General features: G+C 37.3%; 1 protein-coding gene across 1 annotated transcript in view; it reads left to right on the top strand.

Annotated features, from left to right (window-relative positions):
* Positions 1 to 20,751, top strand: part of CWF19L2 (CWF19-like 2, cell cycle control (S. pombe)) — a gene marked incomplete at its 5' end in the record, with an annotated part of 56,395 nt that overhangs the window by 34,986 nt on the left and 658 nt on the right. Inside the window, 5 exons of the mRNA XM_009070707.1 lie at positions 9,636 to 9,899; positions 11,975 to 12,091; positions 16,222 to 16,377; positions 17,705 to 17,785; positions 20,304 to 20,405. Coding sequence (XP_009068955.1) covers positions 9,636 to 9,899; positions 11,975 to 12,091; positions 16,222 to 16,377; positions 17,705 to 17,785; positions 20,304 to 20,405 — 720 coding nt within the window. The remainder of the gene's footprint in view (positions 1 to 9,635; positions 9,900 to 11,974; positions 12,092 to 16,221; positions 16,378 to 17,704; positions 17,786 to 20,303; positions 20,406 to 20,751) is intronic.

Below are 20,751 nucleotides of genomic sequence, written 5' to 3'. Positions count from 1 at the left end.
GAATGTGATGTTGAAAGAACTGATCAAGGTATAATTAGAGCATTTAGGAAAGATAAGTTCATGCTAGAAGGGCTAATGAATTATTTGCATGAACCTTTTTTACAGGGAATGAGTGAAAATCTGTCTGAAGTTAGCAGTGTCACTAAAACAAATTTTAGTTCAAATTTATAGAAATTAATGATTTTTAAATGAAACTTGAAGTTGAGATTAAGAATAACCAATGACTAAAACCATATGATCCTCACTTAAGTGGTCTGAAGGAAGTCAGGAGTAACATGCTGAACTATGAAGTGCTGAGTGAAATCTTTATTCATTCTGAGGAACAGAAGATGGCAAATATAAATATTTAGAGAGAAAACAGAGGGCAGGAGTAAATGGTTAATTTTTATTATAAAAGAAGGTTGCCAGTGGATTCATCAGGGATTTCTTCTGTTCAACATATACATAAACCATCTGGAGGAAGAGGTACTTTATGACCTGAGAATTGGTTATGGTTACATAATTATACAGGACTGTCAAAAGTAGAGGTCACTGTAAATTGTAGAATTTCAAACTACAAAGCTGGGATTTTTCTAACCTTGTGAAACATATCTGAACCAATTCTTTAGATTCACTTCAGAGAGTCGCTGGAGAGACATAAGTATTTTAGTGATGTGAGTCATCTGTCCTATTCTGAATGCCGTCTGAAAGACATTATGGATATAAAAGGAATTAAGATGTCTAGCTCAGACACAAGAGATGATGCTATAGGCCTCTCAATTAAAGAGAAAGGGATCCCATAATAGGAATTGAGGCAATAAATTCAGATGAAAGTCAGGGCTGATGAATTCAAAATGATGGTAATCGTGAAGCTGAGTGAAGCCATGACTGTGCATATACATGTTGATGCTTGATTTGAGAATCATTGTGAGTCTGCAAACATTGTCTCGGGGCTGGTGTCTTTAAAAAGAGAAACAGAATCTTGGAGACTGTGAAAAGAGGGAATTTAGGACCAATTTAAAGACTTCAAGGCTACAGTAGTGCACTCATGGTGCACCCATATCTTGAGTGCTACCCAAGCTGGTAAAGCATCCCCTGTGGTCAGAGGCACGAAGTGGTGATTGTTTGAAGAGAATCTAAGTAAATAAAATTTCTTCATCCTGGGGGGTGGATGGGTGGGTGGACAGGGGAAGCAGCTGGTGGACTAGAACAATTAGCATGAAAGTTTAATATAAAACCCCTATTTTTGTTTCTCATATGGGAAATGATCACAGAACAGAGTTTAACATGAAGGAGGGGCTTGGGATTTTTTTTCAGTGAAGGTGGAAATTGTAGAAGTCATGCTATAGAGCATGAGATGCTGTGGAGGCCTTAATTGTGAGTGGGAGAAAAAAACAATGCAGCAACTTCGTGAAATACAGTTTCGTTGGTAAATATTAAATAGGGAGATCTAGATGGACTTTTGGCTCAGAATTTCTGCAGTGAACTGCTGGTAGTTTCTGTACAGCCCTTTGTCATCACAAAATGTGATGGCCTTCCCTACATGGTGGGTGTTTCTTGATCCTAATTTAATAAACTGGCTCCTAGGCATCCTGAGGTTTCCATGTCTGTAGAATGCATTCTTACTCACAGCATAACAAGATCAGTGTTAGTGCTGAAATGTTGGCAGCAGTCTGAAAAATTTGTATGTGACCACAAATATTCTAGATGTTTTATTTATGTGCTTTATGAACCAATACTACATAGAGTGCATTATGAGATATCAGTGAGATAGTCTTCAACATTTTTGCCTCTTTCCTCAGTGGATTCAGTGAGGTGCTTTATGTCCAGCAGGAAAGCTAGCCACCAAACCTCTCTTGTCAGTTTTAGTTTGATAACATAGTACACAAATTTGACACATGCAAATTACTTTGTCTTCATGCCTTCATTTGAGAAGTGGAAAAATTATCCGCAAAAGTTAATCTGTCATATTTCAGAAGAGTGGTGGGAAGAAACTGCTGCAAGTCTATAAATTATGTCCTACCTAGGTTGGGAGAAGGGAAATCCTGTCCCTTAAATTCTGTTTGATAATTTCATTTTTCTTCTCAGTCTGAACTGAATACAGCACTTTATGGATTTTCCCAGGACTTTTATCACTTTCCCAGACTATGGCAAAAAGAGAATTCCAGTCACACAGCTGTTGAGGCTGGAGGGAGTAAGCACTGTTCTCGTAAATGGGATTGGAGTGAGAAAGATAGATCCATGTTTTCTGGCTTTTACACAGCTGAATGCTCTGCTCCAGATGAGTGTTAGTTTCCTGCTATTTAGTGCTTTAATGGTATTTCAAATGGGATACAGGCTAGCTGTTACTAATCTCTGAAGATAATGACGTAATTGTAGTTCTGTAAAGGGAGATAGGGATGTTGAAATAGGATATAATTCATGAAAGGATTTTTCTTCCATAAGACTCAGAAGAAATGTCAGTATGTAGATCCAAAATCTCTATCCATGAAACCTTTGTCGAATCTCATTGGCAAGCGAAAGTCTATATAACGTTATGTCATGCCTGACTCCCACTCAGATTCACAGACTGAACACCTGTTCTGGTCAAGCCACACTTGTTATTAAGTCCTTTTCCCACCTATAAAGTTTCCTTTTCTCAAGAAGTCCATGTGATCAGATGGTTGGAATAAGCCATCTCCTTGCTATTTGTTTACCTCTGGAGCCTTTGTTTTAAGTTTAGATGACAATTTATCATTCTCCTCTTGTCCATTCTTCTTTTTCTAGTTGTGATTCTAATACAACCCTGTTCTGCTTGAGACTCTTACCTCCTGTTAAGTGTTGCCTTCTCTTGAAGGGGCTGATGTGGATGTCAGTTATCCCAGACAGTTTGAAGTACAGCCTCTCCCACAACCATCCCATGCATGCTATTATGTCAAACTCATGATTTTTTTTCCAGTGGTGAAAAAAGCTTTTTTGAAACAGAAATTTAAAACCCAGCACTAATCTTTTTTATATATATGAAGAAAGCAAGGCTTAAAGTTTGATTCTTTTATGTTTCACTGTTATATCTAAAGGGAGAAAACCACCTGTTTGAAGTTAATGTGTTTCTACTTTCAACTTTCTTCAGTTTGGAAAGTGGTTTGGATTATCAGTGCTATAGAACCATGACTGTAGGATACAAAAAAGGTAGTAAAACATTTGAAAACTGCTGTTTGTTTATCTTTCCTGACAGTTATAGAGTACAGAATATGTGTGAAGTCTTAGGTTTTCACTACTGATAGCTTTAAGTGCCCTGTCTGTAGTTCCTTCAGCTCTTGACTGTTGTAAGTAGCTCAATTTTACCAAATTCATGCTGTTAAGACTTATGTAATCTTTTCACTTATGTCAATAAATGCTTGTGGGTGTACAGAGACTGATTTCTAGAACATTACCTCAATATAAATTACCTCCTATTTGTACATATAATTTCTAATAAGACATTTTTTTCTTTTTTGATTATATTTTACTAAAAAAAGTGAGAAAGATGAATCTGGGTTGCTCTTTAGGCCATTTTAATTTTGGTCATATATTCACTTTATTTAAAAGTCTCTGCAGTAATCCCTAACATGAATTTCAGCAGTGAAAAATAAAAAACTTTAGTAGTAATGCCGATCTTCCTTTATGGATTTAGGCAAGAGCTATTCTGGTATTGCAAACTTGCAACAAGAGTATTTGTATGTTGCATTTCCTTGGTTCTGGAGTCTATAAAATGGAAAATTGCTTTCAGGCTTATCATTTTTTCTTGCTGTGCACACCTACCTGTTGCACATCTTTGCATTTCCATCACCATAAACCAAAATAATAGCCTAGAAAAAAAGAAAAAGCTAAAGTGAAAATGCAGAATGTTGTTGCTGCTGCTACTATTACATGATAAACCTGTTTCTTCTCTTTTTATATAGTAAAGCCATTCTGACACAGTATTTAATTGACATGATAAAACTCTAACAAAGCTCTGATATTCTGTTGCTTTTTACATTTACTTAAAGATCACTGGTATGGTTTGCTATAAAAAAATTAATGTGAAAACCCAAGGGAAAATAATTTCAGACACCTTGTTCTGTGTTCTGCTACATTTCAGTTCAATGCACTAAACAGCTTTCCATGTATATTGAGTGGACACAAGCTTAAAGCTGTTCCTCTGTGTGGAAACAAATCAACTGCAGTGACCTCTGGATTAGAGAAGAAAACCCGGGAACAGGAAGAACCATGTAGATTCAGCCCATATTATATGACAGCATAAGCATTTAGCATTCTTCCTGAATTATGTTAAAATTGCAAGGTATGTTGCAAAGGAAGACTCGTGCAGGACAGTCTTTTCTTGGCATTAAAATCAGGGCCAGGGATAACTGTAAAGTGAAATGCTAATCACAGTTTTAATACCAGAATTCTGTGACTGAAGGTGTTTCATTTGGTTTACTTTTCATTGACTTGCATATGAAGTTTAATCTGTCCTAATAACTAGTTATAGCAAAATCTGCACCTTTCATTTCAAATAACAGACATCCAAAGAACCACAGTCCCAAACCACTGAGCAGTTGTCTATTTATTGCTTGACTTCTGCTGCTCAAAGGTAGGCCTGAACTGCATTGCTCACCAGCGTGACAGGTAATATTTTCTTATCAGTGGCATAGACCTTAAAAACACTCTGTGCATTGATATGTTAAAATCTTTTCATAGTATCATAGAATCAACCGCATTGGAAATGACCTTCAAGATCATCAAGTCCAACCCTACCATGGTTACTAGACTGTGGCACTAAGTCTCATCTTGAAAACCTCCAGGGATGGTGAATCCACCACCTCCCTGGGCAGCCCATTCTAATGCCTGACTACTCTCTCTGTAAAAAATTTCTTCCTAATATCTAACCTAAACCTCCCCTGGCAGAGCTTGAGTCTGTGCCCTCTTGTCCTACTGCTGGTTGCCTGGGAGAAGAGACCAACCCTCACCTGACTCCAACCTCCTTTCAGGGAGTTGTAGAGGGTGATAAGGTCTCCCCTGAGCCTCCACTTCTCCAGGCTAAACAACCCCAGCTCCCTCAGCCTCTCCTCATAGCACTTGTGCTCGAGTCCCTTCACCAGCCTCTTCGCTCTTCTCTGGACCTGCTCCAGCACTTCACTATCATATTTCATATTATGTATTTAAAATACTGTTTATTTTGCTGGGTTGATAGGTTTGGAAATGCCTATTTGCTGTATTATGTGTTTAATTAAACCCACAAATTCAGATGTCTGTGCTTGTAGGGAGAGTTGTAATAAAGTTTACATAATAAAATTCTGCTTAAGCAAATGCTGTTTGAGATCAGAAAGACTTTTCTGAGGTGATTTTGTTGTTAGTAGTAGGTGCTAAAAGCTGAGTAAATTTAAATGTGAGATGTAGTCTTATGTCACTCAGGTTTGTATTCTAAAATAATAGTTTATTCTTCTTTATTGCAGCTTCCTAAAATATATTATGATACAACATGCTCCAAATATTAACTCTGTCATTTGAAGTTGAAGACGTCAGTGTTGCCATGACAATTTAAACTCAAACTGATACATTTCATACAATCTATAGACTTTTTTTCCCAAATTTTCCAAGCAGATGCACTTTTATTAGCTTATATGGAAGTAACTCTAGCTATGATTGTGTTAGCAATAAAACAGGAAAAGCAGAAGTTCAATAGTTGCATGCAAAATGGAACAAGAAAATAAGCAGAAAAGTAACCATACAAAAAAGCTGAAAATAACCCACACTAGAACCATGCAGGTGTCTTTTGTAACTGCGCTAATTGTGTTTAATAGAATTTCCTGTTTCATCCCCAAATTTCAGAGGACATTTGAAGAGGGGAAAAAAAAGTGCTTGAGGTATTATATAGGAATAATCCCTGATGATTAGTAGTTCTGTGTCTTGAGGTTTCCTTTCAGTATCACAATGATACTAAATTCTTTATTAAGGCTTTTTTTTGTGTGTTTCAAATGGCCACCTAAAGAGCAAGTAATAGCAGCAGAGAGAGAGATAAGAGACACAACGTGCAGCACACTTCAAATGGAGTGTGTAGGCAGCCAACAGTGTATCAAACTCCAGGGGTTTTACTGTGGAATAAGAGAAACAGAATTGGTTTAAAATTAAGCTATGAGATACGGTTTCAGTGATCTGAACGTATGTTGGCAGAAAAATGAGGTGGATCCTGGAGTGTACCTTGCACAGATCTGCAAGAGTTACTTTAGGAAGTAGCCCCATGCCAAGGGGCCTGATGGCTTCACTAACATAACAAATTAAATAGGGCATCAATTATTTTATAAACAGAATACGTAATGAAATTATTCATGTAATATATTCATATTATTCATGGTAATTATCATGTTAAGGATTTAATCAGCAAATACAACATTGTAATTTTCCTCTCTCTCAAATCATTCTCATTTATGCATAGTCAGATGCTGATCTCTTTCTGAATGTGCTTAATGGTTAGAGATCTCTCTCCTTTTCTTGGGTTTTGGCCACATTTGTACTATATTTGGGGTGCCCAAATGAGAGCCCAGAGAGCTCCTGAGAGCAGTTTGGATGCCTTCCCTTGCTAAATGTTTGTATATTACAGGCCTTTCTTGGCCAGGGCAAACAACACTGTGATGCTTCCCTGTTGATTAAACCAAAACTGCATCCTGGTTGTGGAAAATGGATCTCCCGACAGGTGGTAGATGTGACACACTTGCCCAATTACACTATGAGGTGTGGGAGGCCATATCATTTTGCCTGGTGCTAAGAGTCCTGAAGCTGCCTGTGTGATTTCTGGTTAATCAGTGCTTGCCAAAAGAGAAGGGCAAGTTAGAAAAAGAGGGTGCTTCTGAAGGAAGAATGTGGCAGAAAGTGAAGCATGATAAAGAAGGCTGGGGACTGTAGAGCTGATCTGTCTTGTGAGCGTGTCAGTTTAGCTCAGCTCTTGGCTTTGACCAGTGTCTGGTAGAAACAAGGACTTCAGGTGCATTGCCTCTATAGATACCCGAATTTCCTATATTAACCACACAATTCACTGGTGCTTTGTAGGACATCCCAAGTTAAAACTGATATATTGGAGCAACTTCCTGCTTCTTTCTGATCTCTGTCAGCACCTGGGCAGCAAGGGCAATACCAAGCAATACCAACCACAGTGAGGGACCTAAATACACAACTTCCAGAATTCATTGACTTTCCTGCCTAGCAGGTGTGATGCTGCATCACACACCAGCAACTTTCCAGCAGTTCTAATACATCCGTATAGTTCCTTCTTTGGATTTGTATTAGCTCTGTCTTTTGTATGGAAGAAGATATGCATGAAAGAAATCAGTTTTTAAATGATTGCCTGCTTTCCTTCTGCTATTTTGGAGAAAGCTTTCTTCTTGTTCTTTCAATTTCCCTTTCACATTTTTTGAGAAATGTAGTTATAGCCAAATAATGCAATTGGCAGAGCACACTGAGAACCTTATTGTACAGATAGGAATATAAATGTTATAAAAGAGAATTTCCATTTTCTTTAAAAACTTTTAAAAGGCCAATATTTAGATGTAGGAGTTGAAGAGTCCTCTGTAGTCTGCCATAGTAGCAGCTACATTTCATTTTATTTCAGTTTTGACGCATTGATGTTTGGCATTTGTAGCACTTGAGGAGTAATCATATTTAAGGAATTCTAGCCTTAAAATTATTTTTTTCCTTGCTACTGACAAGGAATGTGTTAGTGGTGTTCATTGCTGCTATTCCAGTATTGCAGACTAAATGTCATTAGTGTTTTTTTGTTTATTCGTTTTTAAGGCAGAAAACATTGCTGAATGGATTTTCCCACTTAGCTTCATATCATGTCTTATTTCAGTAGAAGTACAGAATTCTTGCTGTGTGATATTTTTGCCTAGTTTCTGTAATTCCTGAACTGTTTTGAGGTATGTTAGAAGGACACTGTGGTAATAGGAAACCTGCAAATAAATTCTTATTCCTTTCATGGCTGTTATGAAAAGTGAAACTATATCCTGTTTTAACACTCTTTTAAAGTCATCTAAAACGTGATAAAACACATCAAGAAATGAAGATTCAGGGGCGGAGTGACCATCTGTAACTTGGTCTCTTTGTCTCAGAACTGCGATATAATGGCACCATGCATTGATTGATGTGTTAGACTTATGACCTGAATAAAGGTCTCATAAATTTCTCTTTAAAAGTATGGAAAAGGGAAAAGAAGTAACCTGACTTTGTCCTTGTCTGTTTTCCTTCAGCAAGGGAAATGTATAGTGCTTGAAGAGCATCTGATTGGGCCTGAATTATTAATGAGTGGGCCTTTTTTGTTGCACAAGCAGGTTGAACTTTTTTCTTAGACCCTGCTTATTTCAAGCACTTATTTAATGTGTTTGAAGCTGGGGTGTTCGTTGCTTGAACTGCATTGCGTTCCTTAATATCTCGTGTTATTCATTAGTATCCCAATAGGATCTTTCATTTTGTTCCTGGGAGAGACTCGGTGGGAGAGGTAATCTGAACCTGATCTGTGAATATTTCTTCTCTAAATATCCCTTTACTATGTCTTTTCATCCCAAAATGTTGCATTGCTAGCTACCTTTACTAGTTTCTTTGCTTCTCCAAAGTTAACTTAGGTTTATTTTAATTCCTTCCCCAGTGTGCTTCATAGAGTTCTGTTGACCAGCATATATTACACCTTAAACCAAAAGTGCAATGTTGTCTGGCTTCTGTGGCCTCCAGCTGTGTGAAGAACACTTCTACACATCTTAATATTTCCAGAAAGTTTTTCTTTCATTTGGAGATTCTGTTCCATTACGATTGCATGCCTTCCAAATGCCTTCAGTTAACATCAGTCCTTTGCTAGGGCTACCCCAGTCAGCATTCTAAAGTTTATTAGGATTTGTTGTGAAGACACTTGTACCATTTCCTTAGCAATTCTTGGAGCAAAACTACTCATACAAAAGTATGACAAGACTCTGAAGATCCAGTGCTTCCAATATATCAAGAAATCTGTATAGCACACTTTTTTTTTTCTCTGTGTCATTTTGATTAGCAGATGACTGCAACTATTCAAGGTAAAATTACAGTTAATTATGGCCTAAAAGTATTGCACCACTGAGATTTCATTTAAAGAGAAAAACTTGAAAAAATTCTTTTGAATGCTCTTTACATTTGCTTAAGCTGTATGTTTTGAGTGTTTAGGGTGTTGATGGTATTTAATTTTAAAGTTGTGTGGAATATGAACATGAGGTACAGGGTCATGGTCTAGTTATTTCACAGAAGAAGGTTGGGTTGTAATTTTAGTACGAAAGGAGAAAGAGAAGGGAGAAGACAAAATATATGATAATACATGGTATACAAAATTGTGCATCTACTTAAGGCTGAAGTTATATCAAGACAATACTGAAATACCTAGCCCTTAACTTGAAATGGAATATAGCAATATACTCTTCTCACTGCTGTCACACATCTATATTTTAACATCTGTGCTGTCTAAGATTATGTATGACTGCTCTCAGGAGATGTATCTGATGATTGCATCTGCTGCAAATGCCACGTGAAAGGAAGAAATGCTGCTGCTTATGTACTTCATGCTTGTCTCAGTAAAGGATACTACAAAGAGTATTTTGTCTTGCTAGTTTAATATATACATGGAATTTTTCTGTGTATCTTTTCAGCTCATGGAAAAAACTGACAGAGACTACTACACTCTGGATGACATGTTTGTTTCTAAAGCAGCCAAAAGAGCACGCAGTGGGGAAGAGATACAAAGGAGAAGTTTGTTTCTAGCCAAAAGAGCACGCAGTGGGGAAGAGGAAGAGATACAAAGGAGAAAAGCAATACAGGAGCACCAGCAACTTGCTGCACGCATGGAAAAGTGCCCATACTGCTTTGATAGCAGTGAACTTTCTAAACATCTTATTATTGCAATTGGCACCAAGGTAATAAGATAGCAATTTAACACAAATGTAGAAATAAAAAAGAAATGGCCAAAAGAGCACGCAGTGGGGAAGAGGAAGAGATACAAAGGAGAAAAGCAATACAGGAGCACCAGCAACTTGCTGCACGCATGGAAAAGTGCCCATACTGCTTTGATAGCAGTGAACTTTCTAAACATCTTATTATTGCAATTGGCACCAAGGTAATAAGATAGCAATTTAACACAAATGTAGAAATAAAAAAGAAATGGTGTTAAGAGCGCTTAAAATTACGAATGAAATTGCTTCTGTGGAATGATTTATTGCTCTGCATCTTATTTTCCTTGCCCTTCCAATTGATTCTGCAGATTCATCAAGGGTGAGGAAGAAAAGATATAAATCTGTCATGAATTTTAGAGCTAATCTTTGATAGCAGAACTTCACATTTGTGGAAGACAGGAGCAATAATGAAAGATCTCAGTGCAGAGATAAGACTATAGAAGGATTTGCGGTAGACTAAATCACACCTCACTGGAGGAAATTTGAACCTGTGAAGAACTGTATCTTGATATCAAATAAAATTAAGTGGAGAATTCCATTTCTAAGCTTAATATCCTTTAAAATAGACAGAAGTTTGGCTTGGAAACCTTCCTGTTTCTGTGAATGCTTTTAAAAGTTGCATAAATATTTGGATTTATAACATCTGAAATGCTTCCATATAGCATTTTTGGTCATTTTTTTAATCCAAAGTTTTAATTTATTATTGTTATCTTCGTTTGACCTGAAACTCATTATCGGCCCATGGAATTAAATGCAGAAATATGTATTATGGCACATTGCATTTTTTAAAATAGAGATTATATATATAAATTCATATAGATACATACCTGAGTGTATGTATATATATATAATCTGTGCTTATGTATCTAATATATATACATATAGATATATAGATAGTCCTAGTTTTGTCTGGGATAGTTAATTTTCTTCTCAATTGCTGGTACAATGCTGTGTTTTGGATTTAGGATGAGTATAATGTTCATGACACACTGATGTTTTTAGTTGTTGCTAAGTAGTGGTCAGGGACTCCTCAGCTTCTCATACTGACCTTTCAGCAAGAAGGTCAGAAAGGCACAAGTTGTTGAGAGGGGACAGAGCAGAGACAGTTGACCTCAACTGACCAAAGGATATTCTTTCTATACCATATGCCATCATACTCAGTATATAAACTAGGAGAAAAGCTGGCCCAGGCCCACTGCTTGGAGAGTGGCTGGGCATTGGTTGGTGGGTAGTGAGCAGTTGCATTGTGTATCAATTGTTTTGTTCTTACTATTTATTTTTATGTCCTTTTAAACTGTCTTTGTGTCAACCCACGAATTTTACTTGTTTTTCCAATTGTCTCCCCCATCCCACTGTGGGCAGGGAGTGAGTGAACAGCTGTGTGGTGTCTAGCTGCCTAACAGGTTAAATCATGACACAGAGTATGCATTTTGCATATATATATATGCAAAATAATTGTTTTGTTCTTACTATTTATTTTTATGTCCTTTTAAACTGTCTTTGTGTCAACCCACGAATTTTACTTGTTTTTCCAATTGTCTCCCCCATCCCACTGTGGGCAGGGAGTGAGTGAACAGCTGTGTGGTGTCTAGCTGCCTAACAGGTTAAATCATGACACAGAGTATGCATTTTGCATATATATATATGCAAAATTAGGGTAGGGTTAGGGTTAGGGTTAGGGTTAGGGTTATATATAGGGTTATATATATATGTAAGTTTATTAAAAATACATACACGTATACATCTGTACTAAAAGACCTATTGGAATGGACTAAACAGTGTGGTTTGATAACAGTTATGATTCCAGTTGGTTTGTAAGACTGGTATTACTGTGTTTTTGGTGGGACTGCCCTCTGGATACTACTAGTTCATTTGAGTGGGAACTTTAAAAACACTAAAATTGCTAATAATTGTTGTAATTAGTAAGTACTGGCATCTATTGGTTTGAATTTAGGCAACGGTGAATTTCATAGCCTTAGCAATGGGAAGGTTTTTGATGCTGGAAAAATGGCACTTCAGTTTTTGTTTGCTTTTCGCAGGTATACTTATCTCTACCAAGCAACCAGTCCCTTACTGAAGGTCACTGCCTGATAGCCCCTCTGCAACACCATACTGCAGCCACTCTTTTGGATGAAGACATCTGGGAAGAAATCCAGGTCACCTGAGAAACTGTCTCTTAACAGTTTTGTACAATGATTTTGTTTTGTACAATAATATACTTGTCATAACTACCTATTTTCATAATTTTCATTATTTGCAGTCTGGCAGCTCTTCTCTGATACCATTCTCATATTATGGATGAAAATTAGTGGTCAGATATTAAAAGAAAAGAGAGACAGGATGAATACTGAATAAAATTTCTGATTTACAAGCGCTAGAAAAAGTTTCCTGGAATGCTGCAGAATATGTGTTGCTGGAGGTCTTTGAAACCATATTAGGGGAACATCTACTGGGGATGAAGTAGGTACAGCTGATCCCTTACTGTCTTCACTTGATTTTCTTGGGAGTGCCAAGGGAAAGAAAAGGATTATCAGAGCAGGCAGATCACTTAATATGAGCTGAGGATATGTTGTTTACATATCTTCATTTTTTTAAGATAATCTGAATTTTGGATGTATATCAGTTGAAGGAGAGCTGTCTTACTCTTCAAATCAGTGAGATCCCTGCAAGAATCCAATTTTCTACCTTTTCTTGAAAAGAATGACTAGAATAAAGTGCCAAGTGTGATGGGTTGTGCTTTCCAACTCTCTTATGAAGATATTTTGAAAATTTTGAGTTCTGTTTTCTTTGGAGATAGACAATCAAGGGAGGGATGTAACAAGCTTCTCCCTAAGAGATTGACTGTGATTGTCAGTCCCCCACCCCCTGCCATCAGGATTATACAAGGAGAAAACAATTTGCAACCTCTTCTGTCGAAATATTGGAGACTATTTCAGACTAGAGAAAGACTTTGTTGTTGCATTTGCTTAGATTTAAAACAAGCATAATTCGTAAGTTTGAAGTACTTTAAGTAATGTTTGTCTTGCCTCAAGCCTGGCAGATGGATTCTCTGACTTCTCAGATTTGCTCCCCACGTTGATTCTCATGGCTGGGGTAATTTTTATATAGTGTTTCCAAGTTAAATAATGCCTCTCCTTCAAGCAGGAAGGAAAAGGAGTTCTCTTGTATATCATAGAAATGCTAAGAAGGTTGGATAAGAAGCAAATAAATGCAACAAGTAGGATCAGGAGGAACAAAAGAGCATGGGGAAAGTGATAAATATGTTTGTCTAACTAAACTCTTAACTAAATAGATAATTTTTCTAAATTTGTATGAGAAATAAATAGGATAAAGATATGCAAATGCAGTTCCAGTATTCGATGCTAGTATTTTACTTGCTAGGAAATGCATCTAGTTGCTAAAACCATTGTCCTTTGACCCTGTGAATATATTCATGGACATTTTAAACATTTTTTGTAGCAAAGCACTTTGGAAGGTGATGGACGAATTTTTTTTCCCCCCAGCTTCTATGTGATTCAGTAGAAGGAGTCTGGAAGGCTTTAGCAAGAACATGAGCAGACAATCAGTGACTAAACTAACTTTCTTATGCCAGAGACATATTTTATGTTGAAGGGAAAAAAACTTATCACACTTAAAATATTCAAAAAATGTAGTATGGAACACATGTTTTAGCTATGTATTTTTGCTGGGATTGTTTTTTAGGATATATTGGAGTAAAGCAAGAAGGGTTCCTTTATGCTGTATGCCTTCAAGCACTTGAATTTAACATATTGTGTGGTTTAGACTGATGTGCTCACTTGGCAAAGTAAATATGCATGTAATATTTTTAATATGAAAAGATATAAATCTTTACACATTCTGCATTGACTGAACTGTTGCATCTATCAATGTCATGTGCATCCAAGCATAAGCCAAGCTTCCTTATGTGCTCTTATGAATGATTTTGTCCTTCCCAGTGCTAATTATGTTTTGCCCTGCTCAGAATTTGGAGGAAAAGTGCAATGTATTTAAACCCAAGAAAATGCAGTTGGGGTTATGTTTTGCCCTGCTCAGAATTTGGAAGAAAAGTGCAATGTATTTAAATCCAAGAAAATGCAGTTGGGTAAATGTGAGCTAACATCTGCTGATATTCTAGGCTTTTCGGTGGATTTGTGTTTCAGTTGATATTGCAGGGTGGCAACTGAAAGGAGCAGTCTTTCTCAACCTTTGGGTTAATGTTTCTTTTATCTCACTACAGTTGCTTGCTTCAGGGTATTTCAGAAGTAGAGGTCTGGGGACTGGAGTGATGAGGAAAAGACAACAAGCTATTAATTCAGAGTTGCCTGCCACTCTATGTCAGTCATGGAACAGTAATATCTTCTAGCTGTGTTTCATCAGTTATGTTAGGGGATGGTGGTTACAACTTCCTGTCACAGCACGGAGCAGTTTATGAGTGAGGAAAAATTCAGAGCACAAGGGCCTGCTTTGGAGAGCTTAGATACCTAGTTAACATATATATTTGACCAAGTTTTCTAGGCTTTTAGTTTGATTCATACTGTGCAAGGTGGCAAACGGGTAGGGAGAAGTGCATTGAAAACCTGCTAGTGATTAGTTTTACCTCTGTTTTACTTCAGTACTAGCTGGTGTTGTTGAGTATGTTTATTTGCTTATGCTTCTTAGGTTCATCAACTCTCCATTTAAGGTAGGGAATCTAAAACCTTTAGATGGGATTCACCTTTTAATTGTGCTGTTTGTACTTCGGAGCACTGTTAATTGGAAACAAAATCACTGCAAAAAGGACAACCTCTGAGTTATGTGAGCTGTAGAGCTATGATACCTCTGGTCTGTGTGGCTCCTACAGTTTCAGTGGTTTCTTGGCTTTATACTGGAAATGGTATAGGAGCACGTATAATCAAACAATCTCTATTTTTAAAAAGCAGTTTTTGAGATTTTGAGAAGGTTTCATAAACACTGACACTATCAGAAAGTCAGATCTTTTGTGCGTTTTCAAAGGAGTCTTAATGAGTCTCAGAAATCATCCCTTGTACTTGATAATTTAGTTCAGCATCTACACTGTAAGCTATAGAATGATGCTCTTGCATATCTTGGGCGCAAATACCAACAGTCAAGAGAGTTAGGGAGCAGCAAGAGTGAGGAAGGCAAGTCAGGGGTAGGGGTGACAAGCAAAGCAGGTTGGGGAGGTCATCTCACGGACAAGGTCCAGTCCCATGGTACCCAGGCCAGAAGAAGAGAGCAATTCCCATGATGGTAGACAGGGTCAGCCGTGGCCCAGTGTTGGCCAGACAAGTCTGCAGTGATGACTTAGGTTCAAGGTGAAGTCAGGGCCAAGAACTGCCAGGTACCTGGCTGGGCATAGGCATCCCTGAAACATAGGTCAGGCAAGGACCAAAAATGAGGGCCTGAACTTAACTGCAGCTCCTGAATGACAGGAGGCAAGGCCCACACTTGCCCACACTGCAGCACTCTGTTACCCCAGCTCTTTCTGTTGGAGCTGATCCCAGCTCATATCTGCAGCTTATCAGAGCTGTCTGTCTGCATAGGCAGCCAGAGCCCTACCAGGTGGAAGAGGTTGCAGGGCCTCTTGGGTATGTGCAGGGCCCTGGTGCTAACAGAATTGTAAACTGAAATACCCTTTGAATAGGTGCAGCACTTAATCCCTATGACAGGGAACTGGTAAGTGTAGTTTGAGGCTGCATTTATGGAGTATTGCATTTGGTTTGCTTCCATACAGTAAAGATGGTTGTTATGCCATGGCTTTCTTTTGAGGTAATGTTAGTGTTTTCCTTAAAAATCAAGCATGCCTAGTGGAAATACCCTTCCTTTGTTTTTTGTTGGGTTTTTTTCTTTCTTTTTTTTAACTGCATAATTGGAAGGAATAGTAAAAGGGTAATGGTAACTCTAGTAGGTACGAGACATTACATCCCAAGAAATTGCAAGCTTGGGACCTACTGTTTAAAGCCATGTTGTTTTATGCAGCACCACAGTTATGAAGGTCAACATAGTTTTAATTTCACCTGTAAAAATATATCGTATTTATTAAAACTTAGTTTGTAGTGTTAATTGTATTGTGTGTTTCACAATAGTTTTCTAGACTTCATATACTACTTCATAGGAAATATGCTTCATATTACATTACTGAATAATACAGAATTTTCCTACTATGATTGCTACTGTTTTCCATTTTATTGTGAGTTTATTACAAATATAATATGTTAATGAGGTAATATAATGTATCTGAAAGCTCTGAAAAGCTAATTTCAATTACACTTTTTTTTTCTTTAAACAGGTGTTCCGAAATGCATTGGTTAAAATGTTTGAAGCTAAAGACCTGGACTGTGTGTTCCTAGAAACAAATATGAGTATGAAGAAAAAGTATCATATGGTATATGAATGCATTCCTCTTCCCAAAGAAGTAGGAGATATGGCTCCAATCTACTTTAAGGTACAGGAAAATGTTTTTTTATGAAGTCATTTGAATGTATATATCATAATTCATCTATTTCTGGAAAACATTTCTGATATTCAAGTACTAGTTTTGAAAAGGTGTATACTTTGATCTTGCTTCTTGATTCATTCTTTGATCATATTCCTTGATCTTAAAACAAGCCCTGTGAGGTAATTCAGTTTTTCAGGTAGTCAGTGGAAGAGCTGTTTGTCCCTGTGCAGTTGTCTCAAGTCTGGCTGCACTGACAAATACTGAAAGAGGGTGAAAGAATTTTAGTCTCTCGAAGTACTTTAAGGACTGCAATACTTCTCACTTAAGTCTTGTTGTATAAACTTAAAACACCATCCATGTGCCTTGGCAAGCATAAAATGAGAAAATAGTGTCAACTGTTTTAAGAAATGCCAGTGTTCGGTAAACCCAAATTTTCCATGTGTTTTAGGTCTCTGATGAGCTTTAGACAGCATGATGGATACATTTTTTGTAGCTTTTCTGGTCTCTTTTCCCCTGTGATTCTGTAAGAAAAACTTCATTGAAGCTTTTGCCTGGAACTGAGGCCTTTCAGCTTTCAGCAGCTGGCTCATGATTTGTCTTTTATAAGTAAATTATTTGATTTCTTCTTCGAAATATGATTTTTGCTTTCTGGAAATAATGTGATTGGTTTCTGATGAAGTGGAGCATTATGATGAACATCAATGCAGTAACTTTTACCACATTCCACACTCTCTAAGATCTGACTGCTGTGCTTCAGGTGCTGGTAAAACTTGTGCTTTGTCTGAATACTCAGGGAAAGAGGAAGAACAAGGTTTAATGCAATGACATTTGCATAAAATTTTATTTGAGAAGTATCTACCATTAAAATACACAGCAAATGGAATTAAAACGGTATCTGTACAGCACTGTACTCACTTCCATACTATGGAGATACAGAGTCAGCTTTAAAGCTTTTTAAGGACAAGTAGCCTCTAAGCTGGATTCTCCTCTTAGTGCTTAGAAAAAAAAGGCTGACATAGTGTAATGAATTCATTACAGATTTTACTTGGGACAAGTAGAAAGAGAATGTGACATTTTAGTTGAAAATTGTTAATTTGTGTCAAGCAAAAGTTAAAGTAAAGAAAACCAAACCAGAGGAACGGAATTGAGTGAGTCTGAAGATATTATACAATGCCTTTATAAAGTTGTGGAAATTAGAAGTTGCAAAACATATAGTTACTTTGTTAAGAAGCAGTTGTGACTTGCAGTGCAATGTGCTTCACTGTGTTGAACAGTTAGTTCTTTGCTTGCTGTATCTAGGATGTTTTCACATTTAGATAAAATGATTTTACAGAAAGCTATAATGGAGTCTGATGAAGAGTGGTCCATGAACAAGAAGTTAATTGATCTTTCTTCAAAAGATGTTCGGAAATCTGTAAGTAATGGAATTTATTGAACACTGAATTTCTCAGCAAATTCCTCTCATCTTTTTCATTATTAGCTGTTTCAAAGGGAGAAGAAAGGGAACAGAATTAGATTAGTGCATCAGAAGATGGCGTAGGTATGATGAGAATTAGCAGTCAGGCTGAGCCCCTAACTGACATTAGGGAAAAGATTCCCATGTATTTCAACAATTGATGGACTGAGCTGCAAGCATTCGTTGAGAACAAAGCTGACACTTTGAGGACATGTACCAGCATAATTTTCAATATTAACTTTAAGAATTAAGGTAGATCAAAGATTTGCAAATTACTTTCCTGGAAACAGTATAATGTGTCTTTCTCACTGACCTGGAACAGCCATTTGTGTTGCTAAGTTTATGAAGTGAAAATATAAATAGCATTATGAATCTTTTGTCCTAAAACAAGGGAACAGTGCTCTCTCTGACTCCTGGATACTGAGCTGAAACGTCTTTATAAAAACAAATCTTAAAGGAATAATGCTGGATCTGTTAGGTTCAAAGATTGTTCCATCTTTTTAATATCAAAGTGGAAGATGTGTGCATATAGGCTTTATTACAAGTAGTTTACTACTACTATGTAGTAACAAGACTCAGTTTCTCAAAGTGTCTTTCAGTAAATATTGCAACTTTGCACTAAAGTCCTAGTTTAGGAGAAAGAAGAGATGAGTTTTAATAATGAGACATGAAGCCTGATATGGTATAGAGGGAGATTTAAGTGCAGAAGAGTAAGGGATGCAATTATTTTGGAGCAAGGGTTTAGGGAAGACTTTAAACTTAAGGTGGATGTAAACAGAAAAGAAAATAAGCATGTTTAGGGTATCTTCTGCTCATTGTTGTTTTAGAACAGGGAAAGCCAACATCTGTTACAAATAAGTGAAGTATCATTTTCTTGACACATGGTAAGGCATTAAGACATCTGATTTCTTCAAGAATCTCCCTAGCCATACATTTTTGTGGCTATTAATGTGCTCATTTGAAGGTAGGCCAGTTTTCAGATTAAGTCCAGACAATTCTTTAAATTAATACAATATATCTGAGCATAAATTGTTACACAGTTGTGTGAATTTAACATTATTTTAGGGTAAAGAAATGCCTGTAGCCTTCAGAAGGTTAGGAGAGTATAGTTTAGAGATGAAGTTTGGGAAGTTGGAAGTTGTGCTGGGAGATGATGGTACCTGGAAGGAGGGTCAGACATGGCTGAGACATCACCTAATGGGTGGATTTTGTGCAGAAATTGTGACTATGATGTCCAGAGGTAGAGCCTACGTGTCCAGCCCATGCAGAGCATCAAGGCCTTCTCTGATTCCCTCTCTGCACCCTGCAGTGAGAGAGCTGGGGCTGGGAGGGGACACAGCCAGGAGAGCTGACCCAGCAGCAAGCACTGTTCAGCAACAGCCAAAACACTGGTTTGTTATCAACACTGGTTTAGGCACCAGTCCGGAACTGAGCACTGTATGGGCTGCTGTGTTGAAAATTGACTCCATCCCAGTCAGACTTGTTGCATTGCTAGACACAAACGAGATGAAGCTGACCTTTTCCTTAAGGTGTCACCTGCCAACCCATTTTTCCTTATGTAATGATTTTTTGAAAGTCTATTTAAAATGTTTTATGTTTCTTGCTATGCTACATTGCTCCTCTGTATTAAATCTTAATTATTTTTAGAGTCAATTTTATATATGGAACATGCCTCATGAAAATTGTGTAGTTATTTGGACTGTAGCAGATGAAATGCTTATGAATTTGAGGCTTTGTAAATCTTATCAGTACAGGAACATCCTCAGCAATTAAGAGTGGAAAATAACTTGTTGCAGTGAAATAGCAGAATCAGTTGCAATACTGTAGCAATGAATGAATCCACTTCTGTCAGACTGAAGGATCTTCCAGTGTGGCAGAATATCCAGCATCTCCTCTGCAGGCTGACTGAATTACTAGTTTACCAGGTTTGGCAAGTTGATGATAACTTCCAGTCCTGTAGAGGGATTTCTGGTAATGTATTGTCCATAGGGGTGTTTCCCCTTCTCCCCAGGTGTCAATGGGGTAAATATTTCCTGGGTAAATATTTCCTGTTATCACTCAACACCTTACCTTTAATAAATGCAACTTGCTAGTGGCTGTCTTAAAATTTCTGCTAACCCACATAATTCAGGTGTGGATTCAGGGAGGCATTTTCTCACTGTGCATACTGCTGCGTGGTCTGTCCCCACCTCTTACCAGGTGCTGCAGCAGTGGCCTCTGCAGGTTCTGCCACCTGGTAATCATCTCTTCTGTGTATTTTATCTAGTTACTACGTGCTGTTCTTTCCCCTTAAGTGTTTGTTTTGCTGTTTCTCTGTTGCAATTTTATGCTACATGTACGGGGTTTGAGAAGTGGTTTAAAATAAAACGTGATACTCTCAACTGCAAAACCGTGTTCAAATTCATTCAGTTGTGGGGAGTTTGACTAAATGTCAGCAGTTTGTTAAACATCTGAAAATGTGGTTTTGCATGTGTAGGTTCCTAAAGGATTGCCATACTTTTCTGTGGACTTTGGCCTTCAAGGAGGATTTGCTCATGTGATTGAAGATCAACACAATTTCCCTCATTACTTTGGAAAGGTATTGCTATGTAAAAGATTAATTTACTAATGATACTCTGCTTTGTAAAATTTAAGTATTTTAAACAGATGCTACCAGAACAGTTACTTTGATGTACCTTATCTGTCTTTTCTTGATGAGTCATTGTAACTTGGCTTGTTGAATAAAGGAGTAGCTGATTTTTTCACTGTCTGATACTCAGATTATGATTCTAGATTCATGTTTCCTTTGAATGAATAGGAACTCTAGATATTTGACATTATCGATATATAATCTTATAGATGGAAAATACTTACATCTCTTTAAGAGTTTTCATGGCCATAATACTCACATATAGGTCCACTGACTCCTGCTTGTATAAATTAGG

The sequence above is a fragment of the Acanthisitta chloris genome, unplaced genomic scaffold (genome assembly GCF_000695815.1).
Source record: "Acanthisitta chloris isolate BGI_N310 unplaced genomic scaffold, ASM69581v1 scaffold630, whole genome shotgun sequence".
Taxonomy (NCBI): Eukaryota; Metazoa; Chordata; class Aves; order Passeriformes; family Acanthisittidae; genus Acanthisitta; species Acanthisitta chloris.
Note: the sequence above shows the minus strand (reverse complement) of the source record. Positions and strands in the feature narration are given on the sequence as shown.